At 43.8% G+C, this 15225-nt stretch overlaps 1 protein-coding gene across 1 annotated transcript in view; it reads right to left on the bottom strand.

The window, feature by feature from the left end:
- LOC122800768 (cytochrome c oxidase subunit 5A, mitochondrial) overlaps positions 1-15225 on the bottom strand; it is a 149396-nt gene that overhangs the window by 89038 nt on the left and 45133 nt on the right. The window contains exon 2 of the mRNA XM_044070022.1: positions 10559-10672. Within this exon, the coding sequence (XP_043925957.1) occupies positions 10559-10672 (114 nt within the window). The remainder of the gene's footprint in view (positions 1-10558; positions 10673-15225) is intronic.

Raw genomic sequence — 15225 nt, 5'->3', positions numbered from 1 at the left:
ACAGATCTATCTCCGGCATTCCCCATGTCTTTGTTATGAGTTTGAAGATGTCTGGGTGCAGCATCCATTCGTGTGCATCCATGGTAGTTCTGCTTAAGCTGTCCGCTAGTGCATTTTCTTTTCCTGGCACGAATTGGGCCCGCAGCTGGCTATTGAGATTCAGGCATAGATGGTAGGAATGTGTGCCTCCCTGTTTATGTACCACATGACCGTGGTGTTGTCTGTCCTTATTAACAGATGTCCTTGTTGGAGGAAGGGTCTGAATGCCTCGATTGCATGCCTCACTGCCAGCATTTCCTTTTGGTTTATGTGCATGCTTAGTTGCCCTTGAGGCCATAGGCCTTGGATACATTTGTCCTCCATGTGTGCACCCCATCCTCGGTCTGAGGCGTCCGTGGTGATGGTCTGCCTTGTTTTTGGTTTGTTGAAAGGCAACCCTCTGTTGGACTGGCAGGCCTGAGCCCACCACAGGAATTCCTTTTGAAGGCATGGAATGATTGGTATCATGGTTTCTAAACTGTGACTGTGTTGAGACCATACACTCCTTAGGTACCACTGTAATTTCCTCATATGCAGCCTGGCATGTGGGATTAAAATTATGCAGGATGCCATGTAACCCAGGGCCTGCAGGATTTTCCTTGCAGTAAGCTGAGTTTGTCTTGTCAGAATCATGAAGTAATCTGGAAGTTGTTTTTGTTTTTCTTCTGTGAGAGAAGCCATCTGGGTGTTTGTGTCCAGATCTGCACCCAGAAAGGTTATCCTTTGGGATGGTACTAGTCTTGACTTTTGGATGTTGACTGTGTATCCCAAGGTCTGTAGCAGGTGTATGGCATAGGCCAAGTCCTTTAACAATTTTTTCTTGTTGTCCGCTTGTATTAGGCAGTCGTCCAGGTATGGATAAATTTGAATTCCCTGAAGTCTGCAATGTGCAATTACTGATGCCAGGCATTTCGTGAATACTCTGGGCACAGTAGATAAGCCAAAGGGCAATGCTGAAAATTGATAATGCTCTGATCCTGCAAGAAATCTGAGGTGTCTTCTGCAATTTGGTCGGATAGGGACGTACAGGTATGCCTCCTTGAGATCTAGAGTCACCAGCCAAGACTCCTTGCCCAACATGGGAAGAAGTTGCTGTAGGGTCAGCATTTTGAATTTTTTGCACAATGAGATGAGTGTTCAGTGCGGACAGGTCGAGAATAGGCCTCCATTGGTTTTCTTTTCTTGGTACAAGGAATAGTCTGGAGTAAAATCCTTGGCCTTGTTCTGAACATGGTACCTTTTCTATAGCTTTCATCTGAAGCAAATTGCTGATTTGTCTTAAAGCCTCTGCCTTCCGATTTGGTGGAAGGTTTGGCATTCCGCTTCTTTTTGGCAAAGTGTGGAAGTGAAACCTGTATCCTTTGTCTATTATTTGCAATGTCCATGTATCCTTTGTAATGCAATGCCAGTTTTTTTGAGAATAAAGCCAGCTTTCCGCCCAAGGGTGCTTCCAGTTGAACCCTGGTAGGCAGAATCATCAAGTCATTGGGTCTGTCCAGTAGTAGTGGTTGTAGTTGTAGCTGTTGCACCACTACTCTGGTTGGCAGGCTGCCACTGATGGCCTCTGTAGGAGCCCTTCGATTGACCTCTGCCTCTAGGGCGCCTGTTCCTGCCTCTCTGGGCTCTGGTAGAGTCTGGAAAGGACCAATTCTTTGTAGGCCAGTTTCTGCTGAACCTCGGTGGTTGAACTTGCAGGAAATCTTTAACTGTTTGCACAGATTTTGCTTTTTCTTCAACCTTTTTTAGAATCTCCTGTGCAGGGGAGTCAAATAAACTTCGTTTCTCCATTGGAGCATCGAGGAGTTTAGCTTTGACATGGTCCGGCAAAGATTGCTCCTTCAGCCAGGCATGCCTACGAATAAAGTACAGTTTTGTACCTACCATAAATGTAGATGTTCGAAGATCCACATTGCTGCAGTCCTTACACTTGGGTAGTCCGCTGTCCTCGGTCGTGAATATCAAAGTATACATTAGACTGACATCAGGACGCCAGGGTACAAATGCGCATGACCGACGTCATATCCTCAGTCTTTTCTTGCCCCAGATGTCAGAAGACCCTAAAAAGAAAGGTCAAAACCAAAAGACAGCAAACAACCAACCAACCACCCTTGCACTAATAATATGTACAATATACACAATATTTACAACCCAACCCACACAACCGCCTCTAACTACAGAGGGAAGGAGGGAGGAGGAAATCGGATCAGCAATGTGGATCTTCGAACATCTACATTTATGGTAGGTACAAAACTGTACTGTACTATGTTCTTCATCTCACATTGCTGCAGTCCTTACACTTGGGTAGAATCCCAAAGCAGAGGTAAGGGAGGATGGCAAAACTATAAGAAAGCAGGAGCTGCCAAATGCCCTGTAAAATAGCAGTGGCAAAACCAGCCCTAGATTTAGAGTAAAGTGGAAGGTGATAATGCTTAGAGAAAGTATGCACTGAACTCCAAGTAGCTGCCTCCAAAATATCTTTTGTTGCCACCCCCCTTAAAAAAGCTGTCGAAGTGGCAGTAGCCCTAGTGGAATGAGGCCTAATCCCAGCTGGAATCTCCTTGCCATGATGGGAATAACAGAAAGCAATGCAAAACCCAATCCACTTAGAAATAGTTTGTTTTGACACAGGCTTGCCCTGAGAACTCAAAGCAAAAGAAACAAATAACTGCTGAGACTGCCTGAACCCTTTAGTTCTACTCAAATAATATCGCAACTGCCTGTGTACATCTAAAGTGTGCAAAATCTTTTCCCCTTTATTTTGGGGATTTGCATAAAAGTAGGCAAATGAATAGTCTGGTTTAAAGCCACACTAGAAACCACTTTAGGCATAAAGGAAGGATTAGTACGCAAAGATACCCTATCCTTATGGAAAATTAAGAAAGGCTCAACCGCCATAAGGGCCTGCAATTCAGAAACCCTTCTTGCAGAGGTAATGGCCAACAAAAAAGCAGTCTTCCATGATAAATATTTCAACGCGGTAGTAGCTGCAGGCTCAAAAGGTTGTAGAGTGAGTTTCTCCAACACAAAATTGAGATCCCAAGCAGGAGTAGGAGCTCTACGGGGGTCTTATATTCTTTGCCCCTCCAAGAAATTGCTTGAACAAAGGATGAGAAAACAATGGTGGGTCACAGTCATAGTGAGCCGAAATTGCTGCAGCATGAACCTTAATAGAAGAGAAGGACAAACCTTTGTCCAGTAACTCAGTAAGATATTGAAGAGCCACACTTAAATTAGGCTCAGAAATATCAAAATCCTTTGCTGCACTCCAAAATAAAAATCTCTTCCATTTATCTGCGTACACTTTCCTTGTAGTAGGCCTTCTAGCTTCCAAAATAACATTCAAAACTTGCTGTGGAAGTTGAGACCCTCTATGGTTCAAAACAGAATATGCCAGGCTGTTAGGTGAAGAGAGTGAAGCTTGACATTGAGTAAATGACTGTTCTCCTGAGACAACAGGTGTGGAATCGAAGGCAAAGGCCATGGAGGCTCCCGTATTAGACTTCTCAGTAATGGGTACCAGTGCTGTCGAGGCCAATCTGGAGCTATTAAAATCATCTTTGGCTTGTCCTGTCTGACCTTCAGAAGTACCTTTGGGAGGAGAGGCAGAGGTGGAAAGGCATACACATGAAGATTGCTCCAACTGAAAGAAAGAGCATCCACTTTCCAAGCTGTGGGATGAAACCTTTTTGTGCAAAACTTTGGCAGCTGGTGGTTTAGTGGAGAAGCGAACAGATCTATGTCTGGAGTTCCCCATGACACTGTCAATTTCTGAAATACATGAGGATCCAATTTCCACTCGTGGGGATCCATAATTAGCCTGCTCAACACATCTGCTAAGGAGTTCTGTGCTCCGCAGAAACCTTGCCTGAAGATTTAGCTGTAAACTGAGAGCAGTCTCCCACAAAATCATTGCTTGCCTGCATAGAGGATAAGAATGTGTTCCCCTTGCTTGTTGATGTACCACATGACAGTTGTGTTGTCTGTTAGAATCAACACCTGCCCTGGAAGAAGTAAATCCTTGAAAGCTATTAATGCAAACTGGACTGCTAACATCTCCTTCAAGTTGATATGTAGATGTTGTAGTCTGGCAGGCCACTTGTCTTGTATCCACTTTCCATTTAGATGAGCTCCCAAGCTTTGTCTGAGGCATCTGTCGTTAGAATCTGACTCTGGCCGGGTCACAGAGAGTCCCTTGTTTAGGTGACATTCCTGAGCCCACCACAAAAATTCCTTTTGAATGCAAGGTATTATCTGAATGACAGTGTCCAGATCCTGGCAGTGCTGTGTCCATACATTTTGAGATACCATTGTAGCTTCCTCATATGCAGTTTGGCATTGGGAAGCACCAGAATACAAGATGCCATGAACCCCAAGGCTTGAAGGACTGTCCTTGCAGTCAGCCTGGACTGATGAGACAATTGATGAAAGTAAAGGGAAAGATTCTTTTGTTTGTCCGGGGTCAAAAAGGCCATCTGGGATGCTGTATTCAGTCTTACACCCAGAAAGCACATGTCCTGAGAGGGTACTAGACTGGACTTTATTTCGCTCACAGAATACCCCAGGCATCTTAGCACTGCTATCACATATTCCAAATGATGAAGAAGCTCGTCCTTCCTTGAGCTAGAATCAGGCAATCGTCCAAATAAGGATAGATCTGTATTCCTTTTAGCCTGAAGAAAGCTATCACTGGAGCCAGAACTTTGGTGAACACTCTGGGCAGTAGATAAGCCAAAGGGCAATGCAGAGAACTGATAATGAGAAGTCCCAGCTCAAAACGCAGATACTTCCTGCAACTCAGTCTGATAGGAACATGAAGGTAAGCCTCCTTGAGATCCAAAGTTACCATCCAATGATCTTTGCCCAGCAGAGGTAAAAGCTGTTGTAACGCCAACATTTTGAACTTGGGAATGTCCAGATAAGTGTTGAGGATAGATAAATCCAAAATTGGTCTCCACGTGTTCCCCTTCTTTGGTACTAGGAACAGGCGAGAATAAAATCCTAGGCCCACTTCTGGCAGAGGGACCGGCTGTATGGCCCCTATTTGAAGTAGCAGAGAAATTTTTTGTGAGCCTCTATTCTTTGCTGAGGAGGAACGCCTGGCATGCCTTTGAAAGGAGGCCAGGTATGGAAATAAAACCTCTAACCTTCGTGAATGATATCCAATACCCATCTGTCTTGTGTAATTAAACCCCAATTTTCCTTGAAAAGTGCCAACCTTCCTCCCAAAGGTGCTGCCAGACGAGAAGGCTCTGGCAGCTGAAAAGGTAGGTCCATTGGGTCTGTTTACGAAAGGACTGACCCCTGCCCTCACCCGAAGACTGTGCAGGAGAACTCCCTGTTCTAGGCCTGAAAGAGCCCTGTGCTCTGCCCCTACCACGTCTAGATCTACCCCTAGACTGGGAATCATAAGAAGGATACGTCCACCCCTTGGTAGGCCAATTTCTACTAAACTTCGGAGGCTGAACCTGCAAAAAATCTTTAACAGTCTGCATAGACTTAGCCTCGTCTTCCATTTTCTTTAAGACTGTCTCAACAGGTGAACCAAACAACACATCAGATTGTAGAGGAACATCTAAAATCCTTGTCTTAACATGGTCAGATAAATTCTGATCCCTCAGCCAGGCGTGCCTGCGAAGAACTGACCCAGTGGCAGTCACCCTAGACGAGGCCTGTACAGCATCAAAACCACATTGCAAAGAATGCTTACCCACCTGTTCAGAAACATGTACTAAATCTTGTAACTCTTTACACTCAATACCTTCCGCCAGAGCATCTACCTTAGACTTCAATTGAGAAAGTAGATAGTTTTGGTATTTCAACATGTGAAACTGGCAATTCAAAGCCCTCATAGCTAGGGTGGAAGAAGTATAGACTTTCTTTCCCCATCTATCCAAAGCCCTGGCCTCTTTATCTGGAGGAACCGGATTTTTAACAACAGAAGCCTTAACACCCTTAGGCCCCTGACTAACAGTTTCTGGGTCCTACTTAGACTCTAAAAAGATACTTATGAGTTTCAGGCACCCTGTAATACCTATCCGGTTTAACAGGAGCAGGAGGCAAAGAGTCAGGATTAAGAGAAGCCTCTGCAAACACATCTTCCACAACATCCAGAACAGGAGGTATAGCCAAAGGCCTATGCTGGGGTAAAACAAAATTCCCTAAGCCTTTTCCTGGAATCAGAGAAGTCCTGACCTTCCCACTTAAAATGCTCCCTCATGGAATGAAGAGTCTCTGAAAAAGAAAAATCCTCAGGAGGAAAAGCAGAAGGAGTAGAATCATCCACATCAGAATCAGAATAAGGAGAATACTCCTGCAAGTCTTCAGAAGACTCTGAAACATCCGAAGCCTGCTCAAAACTCCCCAACTCAGGTTCCACCCTAGGTCTCTTATCAGGAGGGGGCAAAGAACCTCTAATCAAAGTAATCAAATCTTCAGCCATTTTAAGCATATGCTTCTTGGGCACAGATCCTGAAGAACTAGGAGTGACACCAACTGAAGCTAAACCTGGCCTGCCTCTGGGAGAAGCCTTGGAAACAGAAGGAGAGGGCCTAACCACCTTAGGAAGGAGGGGAGAGTAACCTGAGAAGCCCCTCAGCCTGACCTGCCTCCTGAGAGGCCACATCCTGCAATAACAAAGTCTCCCCTGGGACTCCAGAGAAACCTCCGCGGAACCCCGGCTCCACCGACACCTCTAAAGAACCGGGATGGCTCTTCTTGCCTGGGCTTAGCTGCTTTGTCCTTGCGCTTCTTCAAGAAGCGGCGGAGTATCCGACGGCATATTATAATTGCACCGCTTCAAGACTAACCTGGCACAATCTAACCTTCTCTTAATAGTGCGCTTATTGAATCTAGCACAAAAGCGACACCCAACAACGCCGTGCTCAGGCCCTAAACAAGGAATACACAAAGTATGATAATCTCTATGCGGTATCTGTTTCCCACAAGAAATACAGTTATTCACTTTTTCTGACATCCGTAAACCACTGAGGCAAGAAAAACTAAAATATTCCCAACGGGTACTTAGCCAACTTTGACTCTGTTTGAAACTCCGACCAAAATTTCATAACGCCGAACGGCACTTGCAACGCTGCTTCTGCATCGGACCATGCGGCAAAAAAGACTGAGGATATGACGTCGGTCATGCGCATTTGTACCCTGACGTCCTGATGTCAGTCTAATGCGCCTTGACCGACGTCAGCCTTATACTTTGATATTCGGGCCGACCGAGGACAGCGGACTACCCAAGTGCAAGGACTGCAGCAATGTGAGATGAAGAACATCTGCCCCAGTCATAGCTGATCTAAATGAAGCCTCCAGTGCATCATAGCCACATTTTAAGAAATGATTACTAACCTGTTGTGAGTTATGTACCAAATCCTGAAGGGATTTACGGTCTAAGGGTTCAGGAGAAGAAAGTTTCTTATTCAGTTCATCTAACAAAAACTCTTGGTACTGTATCATATGGAATTGACAGTTTAATGCCCTGGCAGAAAGAGTTGCAGATGTATACACCTTCTTTCCCCATCTCTCTAAAGCTTTAGACTCTCTTTCAGAGGGTAGGGGATTTTTGGCAGTAGCGGCTGCAACCCCTTTAGGGCCCTGAGAAATAGTTTCTGGGTCTGCAGCATGGGCTTTATACAGATGGAAATGAGAATCCGGGACCCTGTAATATCTGTCAGGTTTGGCAGGGGCCGGAGGAAGAGAATCAGGGGCTGTACTGACATAATTGTGCACATCATCAATTACATTTAGAACAGGAGGTATAGCTAAGGACCTATGCTGAGGCAAATGCAAAAAGGTCCTTAATCTTTTTCTAGAATCAGAGAAATCCTGACCTTGCCATTGAAAGTGCTCTCTCATGGAGTGCAAAGTCTCCCCAACGGAAAATTCTTCAGGAGGGGAGGCCGAAGGGATAGATTCCTCTGCATCTGAATCCTCATAAGGCGAGTAAGCCCTTTCCTGGTGGTCTGACAAGTCAGATCCATCTGTGGAATAATCTGAGGAGTGAGGATCAGAGGGGGTCAGTCCTGGGCCTTTTGTCTGGAGGAGGTTGAGAGGCCCTGTCTGGGTGAGGTTGTGAACCCCTAATTAAGGAGATAAGGTCCTCAGCAAGGCTGAGGATCTGTGAACAAGAGGAAGGCCTCTGGGATGTAGATTTGGCAGGCAAAGCTTTAGAAAGTTTGGCAGCTTTAGCCCTGGAAAAGGCCTTAACAGACATAGAAGCTGGGGGCCTAGCTGCCCCACGTGCAGGGGTAGAAATGTCCAAAGGTATGGTGTCGGACAATTCCTGCTCTCGGGCCTCGGTGGTCGGAAGTATGGTTTCGGAAGAAGGAATCGCCGAGGACTCGGTTTCGGCCGAAACAGAGACACTCGCGGTAGGCTTAGCCGTGGTTTCAGCCAAAACCGCGGGCCGCGAGTGTCGGTCCTTTTCCTTGCGGTTTTTGACCATATGTGAAGCCGGAGTCTCCGACGGCATTTTATAAGCAAAAGCGGCTCCAAAAAATTCCTCTGCAAACTCCGACCGATGTCTAAGAGTTCGTCGGTTGAAGGAGGCACAGGCTAAACAGGCTGATACGTCGTGGTCTGGGCCTAAGCAAGGAAGGCAGTAAGAATGGAAATCCTTATGGAGGTATTTGTTTCCCACAAAGTTAAACAATTATTTACTTTGTCTGACATCGGCTGAGGCAAGAAAGAGTCCCCAACGGGGTACTTAGCTTTTTTCGAAGTCTTCGGTAGCTGAAATCTCTGGATCTGACCGACCGGCACTTGCGAACAGCTTCTGCTTCGGGCACCGCGCGGCAAGAAAGACTGAGGAAAATGGCGTCAGCTGATGCTTTTATACCCCAGATGCTCTGACGCCGGGAAAGTGCGAGCAGAGGCCAGACCCAGACTTTGGAATCCGGCCGACCGAAGGGCTGCCTGAGGCAGGACAACCCATATGTTATGACTGCAGATGCATCCTTGAAGGACATCTACTAATTACACTACACTACTGTTACTTCTACATGTATTTGGGCTTGTAGGAAGGTTAATGTGATATGGGCCTAATGAAATAAATTTATCAGGAAATCTGTTTCTGTTGTGAAGTCATGTGTTTGACATTTAAGCTCATTTTTTCAAACATATATGTGAAATCAGGTGCTACAAAGACTAAATTTTACTCTTCAAGTCAGTCTAATGCAACAATGGTTTACAAATTACCTGTAAGCACATCGGTGTCTTCACGATTATTCTGACAAGATTCCTTGCAAACTTAAAAGTAATAAACTGCTTTGGGGAAACTCTGCTAAAATGGCTTTTTAGAAGGAAACCCTTGACACTGTGCAGCAACTGGATAAGGTCTGCATAACCGCTCCAGATGCAGTATGTATGAGCATCCTGAGATGCAGACTTCAGCTCTGGTAGAACTTTTGGGGGAAAAATGTGTACTCTATTCAGACACCCTACAACATAAGCTTGCAGGACAATTTTACACTTCTTTTTAATTTACTAAAATAGCTTCTAGCCATTTCTCTCCAGAGAGAGACATGTGCGCAGGGTTAATGACTGCAAATGATGGATTCAATAATAATAAAATATTGCTGAGAAGCTCTTCTGAAAACAAGTATTACTCTGTACCTTAGCTTCCTTTATTAGCTTCATTTTTTTCTTGAATGGAAGCTAATGCATACCTCTCAAATGTACTGTATTTGCCAGAAAAATAAGATTTCATCTTGAAATAGCAGGGTGCCACGGATCTGAGTGCCCCCTTTAAATCATTTTTCAGTTCATTCCCTTTCTTGCCACCCTTGCATCATCACAAATGCAGACATTACAGCTGCAACCATCATAGACATCACACACACAACACACATTTTATATACGGATATATTTTATATACAAATACAAATAAATCTAATCTATGTACACAAACCCATATAAACAATAGGCTTTGGCTTTATTTTTATTGCCTACAGGTTAAGAAGCATGTTCTAATGCAATGTGCTTTGACAAAACGTTCCCTTGCTTGTCTTAAAGTGGATTAGGTAAATGGAAAATAGTTGAAGGATCCCATCATATGGTTCCAGTGAAAACGTACTGATTTTCTTTTTTGGACAAAGAAAAAAAAAAGCAGGACCACCACATTACTTGAACTCTTGTTGCTGCTGTCAACTCATTTTCTCACCAAAATTATGCACTTAACAGAATTCATTAGCAAAATGCCATGCCAGAACAAAGTTGGTCTTTTTCTCCTGAACACCCAAACAAACACTATCCAACAACTTATTCCAATAATGCACCAAAAAAAGCTATGTTCAACTTTTTGCACACAATTGTATCTTTACTCAAACTTAACATGTCAGTTTTTTGGGGGGCATTTCCCAGTTACCACCATCAACTGCTGAAAAACACCTCTACAAGTAGCAAGAAAAAATTTTTTTAAAAAGTCTTGCGAGAAATTCATCTTGCATTCTTTACATCCTGTAAAGACTGCTCACAAGTGCCAAAAAAATTAGTTTAATACGATATTTGAACTTGCCTTTTCTTAGCTCCCAAGCATCGATGTCTGGTTTGTTGAAATAGGTTACCCAACGAGCATCAAACTCCTCATCCGTTTCCTGTTTTCCATGTGAGTAGCTACGTGCAGCTATTACTATGGACAAGAAAAAGGGCAGAAAAAAAGAAGAGTTACTGAAGAAATCACATCACATCACAAACCCTGGTACTTAAAGACATGTCATTTAGACTAAAAATACAGTTCATATAGTCATGTTTAGGCTACAGGCCTACAACTGAAAATGGCAAAGGAAACTTGGAAGGGGTCAGAAACATAACTGTCAAAATTCAAGTCTATAAAATTCAAAACACTAAGGCACTACTAGATCAGTGCAATTCAAAACTTTCTTCTCTCCAACACGATTTTAACAGAAAACGGAGCAATGCATGCCATTTGTCTTTACAGGGTAGGTATGCATTTATCTTCATACTCTCAATTGGGCACTTCATTTTATAACAATTTGAGGGGTGCTGATCCTCTAGAATAGAAACCCATCTGTGTGTTCTCCAAAAGTAAAAGTGCTGTATTGCCTTTGTGGCAAAGGTCAGTAGCAGTGGAGTCCTCTGTGGAGGGGGGAATCAGGAGTGTGTGTAAAATTCCAGTTTCTGAGCAGTAAACTTCTTTCGTGTTCCTCTGGCATCTAAGGACATGTGTACCACCACCCACAATGTTCACAGTTTTGCAGTACAATGCAGCACTAGTGCAAGCACAAGTCACACTCTTAAGAGGACCACTCTCGGCCCCTCCTGATAGAGGTGGCATGACTTACTCCCACATACCAGTACTTGCACCGCCAGCATCCGAGGTGCCCATCACAGTCAAACTGAGGCCATATGAGGCATAGCCAAGCCTTCATCCCTTTAAACTAGAGCACATACGAATGTTTGTATAGTTCTGGGAACCCCTCCCCACACACAAAACGAGAATGTACAGAGACACAAAAGGTGAGATGGGGGAGGGAGAGAGATGCAAGTCACTGTAAATGCGTACTACCAACAAAATGGCAAAAATTAATAACCAGGAAAACGGGTATCTGAACTAGGCCATCAAATATGATAGTAATTTATCATTACCCATCAACTTGACCCTCTTGAACAGTTCTATCACTAAATACCATAAGAAAGAGAGGCAAACATACACAGACACTGTCAAGAGAAGGTGTACCACCACAGCTTTTTTGGGGGGGGGGGGGAATGTATAGATTAAAAATTCTGATCATTCTCTGAAATGAATCCTGAAAAGTACTCTTGGTTACAGTGACTATCTTTAAATTAATTTTCGGTTCTAACTACAGTTATTTTCAGAAGTGACCCCCTTTCCCCCCAACCAGAGAGTGCAGGAAGTTTATTTCTGTAAGACAAAGCAAAACTCGACTCTGCAGTTTACTCAAACTGGTTTATCATTGAAACTATATTTCTCCATATGACAAGACACCCATATAAAACACTAATGGCAGTGACATTTCTAGGCATATGCTAATTAACTGAGACTTGAACATGACTGCAAGAAGCAATGCCTGGTGACACCAAAGGGAAATGGAGCAAGTGAAGAGTTTCATTTTAGCTTTTTCCTCCCAGAAAAGGCAGTCAAGACCTTCCAACAGACATCTTATGGTGAAGATGGGGGGGCACTACAAAATAAGCAGACCTGTTGGTGAATAAACTCCTACAACTGCCTTTTAGGAAAGGAAAGGTTTTCAGTGGCCAAAATCTTTCTTGAATGGGAGACTTTTCATATTCTAAGCTTATACAAAAAAAAAAAAAAAAAAAGTACATCCACAGATACGTACATTCACACAGCTACCCATTAACTAATGTACTGTACTTCAAAGTACACTGTATTAAAGCATACAGCAAATATGTACTAACAATACATTCATCTACAAACACAGGGCAAATACACAATGCAAACTACATAAACATACAAATCATTTACATTTTCTGGGGCTATTAACTCTGCATTCTGGCTGTATGGGGAAATACATTCTGCTGAATGACGACATCTTGTCTCACAACAGGCAGCATCTCCAACTTTAGCTAAAGAAATTAATGTAGACAGCTATACAGCAGCCCCAGATCTATTAACCCAAAAAGCAGTCAAGTATTGACCCTTTTTTGACCCCGACCCCCCCCCCCCCCCGCTGTCTACCAATAGTCAGTCCTTTCCAACTAACAGACATTTGTTTCACAACATGCTGAAAATTGGCCAGGAGAAGCTGTCATTCAGGCAGCCAGCAATGGTGGCTTGGCTTCTCTCACCTGCTGGCCCTACACCCCCCCCCCTTCACTTGATAAAGAGTGGTGTGGAGGGCAGAGGAAACCATACAGCATGCAGACTGTAGACAGTTCCCACAAGAGGCACTCTCTCCAAGAATCTCACTCTCCCAAACCCCTTAAAGTGCAAGTGGTGGTTTCTCCAGTATCCATCAGGGAAACAGCACAGAGTACCCACAAGTACAACCAACCCTTCCCACCCCTCAAACAGAAGTTTGGTCACAGAACAAAGTTTCATTTGTGTGGTAATTTCTTTCTTCTCCAATTGTGTGGTAATTTCTTTCTTCTCCAATGTCTGCAGGCATTTTTTTAAATGACAACAACGGGAGTCTATTATTGAATGCTCAAGATCTCTGTCCTTTTTCTCCCTATTTGCTAGAAAAATAAACAGCATTTAAAACATTCTAAATTGACTCTCTCCAATATAACAGTACCTTACTGTATTGTGGTGGCTTCACTTTCAAAAATCTTTTATCCCGCCCTGAAAGTCTCTCCAATTCACTGAAGTCATCAAGGCCACTGAACACAGGTAGTTTTCTGGCCAATTTCCCTCCCCAAACTGACATCATGGCTGTCCTAAAACTCACCCATGCTGTGATGTCACAGGTCCCTGGTCTTTCCCATACCCACACAAAGTACAGGCTAGAACAAGGAAAGAGTACGAGAGTCAAGTTTCCTGCTGTGAGCTACCACTCACAGTAGGTAACAGCTCAAATTACCCTTAGCACTTTTGACAGCTAGGAAGTTAGGTGTGAAGGGGATGGAAGGAGTCAAATAGTACAATTCACTCTTCACAAGAAAAAAAAAAAGCGCACTGCAATTTAGCCATTCTAAAAAGCAAAAGCAGTAAAAGCACTTTGCTTAAAACGCAAACGGTGCAAATGCCACAGAACAGGCTTTCAGTCATTGAATGGCAAGAAATGTTACTTAAAACTGACTTAAGACAGCAGTGTATGTATGTAAAAACTCAAATCAGGGACATGAGCTTTAGGAAGAAAGAGGGCTGAGTCATGCAACTTTTACAGATGAGCACAGGACTGTGGGATACCTAGAAGCAGACTTAATCAGAATTACTTCAAAATGCCAGACTCCATGTGGCCAGACTCTGCAATTACATACAAAAATATTTAAAGACCTGTAAATAGTCCCAGAGCGGTGTTAAAAGTACAGTTGTGTACACTTACCATAAATGTAAATGTTAAAGTGTATTCACTGTTGCAGTCCTAACTAATGGGTTATCCAGCTCCCGGTAGCCCTCGATCGGCCAGAATACCAAAAGGTAAGTAAATAGGACATCGGCTGTTGTCAGTTGTAAAGGACGTCCGATACAAAAGGAGGCAGCTATGGCACTTACTCAGTCTTTCTTGCCATAACAGTCAGGAGTCCCCAGAAAACAAGGCTTAAGCCAAAAGAAACTTTGGCAAATAAAACCAGATTCAACCTGTACCTTAGGAAAGGACCAAAAAAGGGGGAGGGAGGGAAACCATGACTGCAACAGTGAATACACTATGGCAAGCGTACTCAACTGTACTATGTTCATTATGTTTCACTACTGCAGCCCTAACTAACAGGTTGATTACCAAAGCCCAGAGAAAAGGGAGGAGGCACCAACAGAATCAAGGACTGGAGGGAATGCCCTGCCGGAACAGCAGTGGCAAACCCTGCCCTGGCTCTAGAAAAAAGGCAAATTATAATGCTTTGTCAAAGTTTGAACAGAAGACCATGTGGCAGCCTCTAAAATGTCTTTAGTAGTGAGACCCCTTAAAAAGGCTGCAGATGTGGAAGCTGCTCTTGTGGAGTGGGTCCTAACCCCTTGAGGATGAACCTTGCCATGAAAGGAATAACAAAAAGTAATACAATGTGCAATCCACTTAGAAATAGTTTCAAGAGAATGTAGGATCCTTTCACTCTATTTCGTGGATTAGGAAAGAAAGTAGGAAGGTGTATGGACTGATTAGGAGTCAGGCTAGAAACCACCTTAAGCATAAAAGAGGGAGTGGTTCTCAGAGAGAGACGATCTGCATGAAAAGAAAAGGCTCCACAGCCATCAAAATTGCAGCTCCGAAACCCTCCTTGCTGAAGTTATAGCCAAAAGGAAGGCAGTCTTTCAAGAGAGAAGCTTTAAATTTGCAGTGGCAGCTCAAGATCCCAGGCTGGAGTCGGTGCCTTTCTGGGAGGTTTAAGTTGCAAGCACCTCTGAGAAACATTTTCATCAGGGGACGAGAGAAAATGGGTTGCTCAAAACAACAATAAGCAGAAATGGCTGAAGCATGGATCTTGATAGAATAAAATGAAAGACCACCCTGAATCAAATCAGCCAAGTATTCCAGGATCAGAGGGCCGAGAAGATTCCCCTCTAGCCTGCATCCAAAGAGA

Source organism: Protopterus annectens, chromosome 4.part1, assembly GCF_019279795.1.
Source record: "Protopterus annectens isolate FY-2018-M chromosome 4.part1, PAN1.0, whole genome shotgun sequence".
NCBI lineage: Eukaryota > Metazoa > Chordata > Ceratodontiformes > Protopteridae > Protopterus > Protopterus annectens.
The sequence above is the reverse complement of the archived record's forward strand: the minus strand, read 5'-3'. Positions and strand labels throughout refer to the sequence as shown.